At 40.7% G+C, this 4,485-nt stretch overlaps 1 protein-coding gene across 1 annotated transcript; it reads right to left on the bottom strand.

Annotated features, from left to right (window-relative positions):
- Nucleotides 1-3,312: 3,312 nt before the first annotated feature.
- LOC307073236 (olfactory receptor 52N5-like) lies at nt 3,313-4,248 on the bottom strand (the record flags this gene model as incomplete). Its single annotated transcript, XM_079732940.1, has 1 exon — nt 3,313-4,248. The coding sequence occupies one exon, from the start codon at nt 4,246-4,248 to the stop codon at nt 3,313-3,315; it is 936 nt and encodes a 311-aa protein (XP_079589066.1).
- Between the last annotated feature and the right edge of the window lie 237 nt (nt 4,249-4,485).

The following is a 4,485-nucleotide window of genomic DNA, read 5'->3' as shown; positions in this document are numbered from 1 at the left end:
GTTTCCAAGCTGCTAATTAAACCACGGCGGGTCTGTAAACAGAAGTTCAACAAATGTCCCTTTCTACTCACCCTGATCTTCGCCAACTAGCCGATTGCTGATGCAGAGGGAGTTAAACTCAAAGAAATAGTTTCATAGTAAGATGTATCTGTGCAATATCAATCTGTGCAATATCCATCAACATCCACCAGAAAGTAAACCTTCAACATCCACCTAAAGTAAACGTGACACTCGTGAATCCGCCTCGCATCTATGCTCATCCGCGGGTGTATCTCCCAAAGTGCATCTAACATCGTCTTTCAGGTCCCGTCCACCCGGAGCCGATTTTTTTGTGAAACCATGTCTTAAATAACCATGTTATTAGGCAGATAATAAACCATGTTCTTTAATAGGTCCATGGTCCCAGGGTGGTTTCAAATAAAACCGGACCGATGCGGTTTCGTGATAGGATTCGTGTGGACGCCTGAAGCGACGTTATAGTTGCGTTAAAAGTTACAGGTTATTTTTTGTACTATTTTTGTAGCTTTAAATACAGCCCCTTGGTCAATTTAATAACTAACCGTACATTAAAAAGTATTTATACTCAACTCAATCTAAAAGGTTAAACAACTACTATCTCCTCCTCGACTTGAATGTTTTTATTTTTTTTACTTGAACGTTTATGTTTTTATATATCGGCTAGATGCGTGCAGGCTTGATGCGCTCCAAAACCTCTCTCTCGCTGCACAGCATCCGAAATGCCCTATGCATGGTTATGCAACCCACCATTAGATGGTCAAGGTTGACCGGGACCTCTCGGCAGCAGACAGATTCAATGGCAGTGTCCATGCTCCGGTAGCACCCACATGCACAACAGTCACACCCACTAGAGTTGGCTCGGTCGCGAGCGAATCAGTTCGAATGAACAAATCTTTAAGACGAACACCAACCAAACTGGTTCCTCTCTCGTTCGTCTCGTTCGTCTCGTTTGTCTCGTTCGTTCTCAGACCCGATTCCTCCCAGACCCACTAGTCGCTGACTCACTGACAGTTCGTTCACTCACTGTGTGAGTGGTGAGGAGGGACCGACTGAGAGACGTCACGACTCACGAGAGCCAGCCAATTGTATGCTGTTCTAGGACTATGAAGGAGTCTATGACGCTCTTGTTGAATTTTAGCCAATGAGAGACAGAAATCAACCGGTTTCTTGGGGAATAAACAAATGGGCTTAGTGAGCGAGCTATTTATAATTCACATTGGCCATCTGTTGCATGGACGTATTTAAAGGATACATTGTACATATTTATAATTCGAAATTCGTCCCATCCTTTATAGCACATTTTTCACAACCTACCAGCTCTCGTTGTGAAGACTAGTCACCGCGCCATTCGTTTCAATGGGAATCGCCACGTTATGCTTTCAACATAAAGTGTACATATTTATCATTTGAAATTCGTCCCAGCCTTTGTACCACATATACTCTAGGGTATATAGCATATAACCGCATTGTCTGATTACAGTTTAATTCATTTTTCACAACCTACCAGCTCTCGTTGTGAAGACAAGTCACCTCGCCATTCGTTTCAATGGGAATTGCGACGGTCCATACTTTCAACATTTACATATTTGTAATTTGAAATTCGTCCCAGCCTTTATACCACAGATACTCTAGGGTCTATAGCATATAACCGCGTTGTCTGATTACAATTTAATTCATTTTTTACAACCTACCAGCTCTTGTTGTGAAGACTAGTCACCGTGCCATTCGTTTCAATGGGAATCGCGACGGTCCATACTTTCAACATTTACATATTTGTAATTTGAAATTCGTCCCAGCCTTTATACCACAGATACTATAGGGTCTATAGCATATAACCGCTTTTTTCTGATTACAGTTTAATGCATTTTTCACAATTAACCAGCTCTCGTTTTGAAGGCAGTGTTAATTTTGCCACCTAGATTTAGTCTTGGGCTGCACAGGGTTCTGTTTATGAGAGCCTAAAACACCCGGGAACCCCACCATCATTTCTAAATCAAGTCTATTATCTTGCTGATAGGTTAAACATCCAATAATCAACTACACCCCCATCCCGCCTCGTTGTTTTAAGTTGTAATGTTGACGTTTGAGAATGAGAACGAGGGAGGCACTGAGTCTGAGAACTTTGCCTTCCATGATTCGATTCACCGCTACCGGAAACTCGACTGAACGAACGAACGAGGGAGGGGCTGAGTCTGACCCAATCAGAGAACCGTGCATGATTCGATTCACCGCTACCGGAAACTCGACTGAACGAACGAACGATTCGCCAACGACTCCTCTTGGCGAACTGAACAACGCAAACTGAATAACGGAAACAAATCACTAAATCCAACCCTAACACCCACACGATCCGAAGGTGGAGCTGGAGCCTGAAATTGATCCCTCTCCACCGGGTGGCAGTAGGACACTACAGGCATGTCCCTCACAGGCTCAAACGCGTAACCAGCCATATTAAAATCACTATTTTCCGCCGTGGAGTGTAGAAGACATTTGCGTGTCTGCAGCAACGACCTAGTCCTACCATGCCAGTGACGTCATCGGCGATCTAATACTAAAAGACGCATTTTCTTTTGTTGCTAAAAAAAGCTATATATTGATTTTTTAAAAAAAGGTTTAGTGTCATTTTTTTTTTAAATGGTCATAACTAACATGTTTACGATGTTGATTATTTCAGTTCAGTTCCTCTTTAAGGTTAGTCATGGTTTAGGACTACATTCTTGACAGCCAAATAATTCCACACAAGAGGGCAGCACATTGCAACATACAGAAGCTGTTGCTAATGCTTCCATTTTTTTTGTGTTCGCTTGTTAGTTACATTTGTGGCAATTCTGCTAAACTAAAAATAATTGCTCAACAATATATGTGCAATTAAACATTACGTTTCTGCTGAACATAACGACTATTTTCGTCGTTGTGTGTGTGTGTGTGTGTGTGTGTGTGTGTGTGTGTTTGTGTGTCTTTATAAGAAAATACTAGTTATCACATTATAAATAAGTACGATCATACTGAAAGTGTATCAACAGATATTTGTATTTCTATAATTGTAAACAATTGAAGAAAAAACATTTTTGAATTGATATTTATATTTAATGGAAAGGTTAGAAACATTATAGGAGGGCCAAACAGGGCTCGACAGAGTCATAGGCTTAGGTAATATATTGGGAATGATCGATTAATGTAGAAATTTGATTCCTAAATATTTACCAGTCAGAAATTATATTGATAAAAAACACAATCTGAAATTAAACTTAAAAAGCAATAATGTAATTATTCATGAAAAGAATCATAATAGAATCAAAACATAAATATTCTTTTCCTGAAAAAAGCGAGTGCTTTCCCACGTATTTCTTTGGTTTTAAGTCCATAGATGATCGGATTCAATGTTGAAGGGAATATTATGGCGGAAGCCCCTATAAATCTTCGTAAAACAGGCGATATATTGTTTAATCTGTATGATATGATCGTAAACAGACCCATGCATTCTAACAGTAGAAAAACAACCAGGTGTGTTGCACACGTCTGCATGGCTTTTGATTTTGTGTCAGACCTCTTAGTTTTAAAACAGGCCACAAGGATGTGAAGGTAGGTGTAAAGAATGGCTGCGTGGCCTATCAACTGGACGATAGCGACCGTAAAGAGACCATATATGTTGTTGATGGACGTGTCTGTGCAAACCAGTCCCAGTAAGGACGGATTATCACAGTAGGAGTGCGTAATCAGAGACTTGCAGCGCGGTAAGCGCAAGAGCAAAATGAACAGCACGCTGACCAAAATCAAATTAAACACCCACATCGCTGTAATCAGTTTCATTATACGTGCATTTGTCATGATACTTTGATATTTCAACGGGGAGCATATTGCGACATACCTGTCGTAGGCCATGAGACTGAGAATTAACACGGCCCCGACACCATACGTGTGAATGCAAAATGCTTGCGCAACACACGCTACGTAATGCATCTTTCGGGTGTCCAATAGTATTTCTTTAATGATCTGCGGGAAGAAGGCGGTGGAGCCGAGGAGGTCGTTGATGGGGAGGTTGATGAGCAGGAGGTGCATGGGCTGGTGCAGAGTCTTGTTCAGGACGACTGTGAGGATGAGTCCGAGGTTACAGAACAAAATGACCAGGTAACTTAGTGTGGCCAGAAGAAACGTAGATATGGCAGTCTCGAGGGGCAGGTTTAGGGGTTGCAGATTCAGAATAGAACTTGTGTTGTAGTAGATCACCATTTTGTTTTGTTTTTTAAATCCTGGAAAAATAAATGCATTATCAGAAATTAGTGAATTGTTATTCAGAGTGCATGTTCATTCAACACAAGTATGTCACATGTCAAAATCAATGTCATTATAACTTACATTTTAACCTTAATATATTGTGCATAACCATAATCTTTAGATCTCCCCTCTGAAAAAAGTTCTTACCAAGTGATTGCAAAATCACAAATTGTGTAGGCTTACTACTGCACT

The sequence above is a fragment of the Pollachius pollachius genome (genome assembly GCF_949987615.1).
Source record: "Pollachius pollachius genome assembly, chromosome: 3".
Classification (NCBI taxonomy): Eukaryota; Metazoa; Chordata; class Actinopteri; order Gadiformes; family Gadidae; genus Pollachius; species Pollachius pollachius.
Note: the sequence above shows the minus strand (reverse complement) of the source record. Positions and strands in the feature narration are given on the sequence as shown.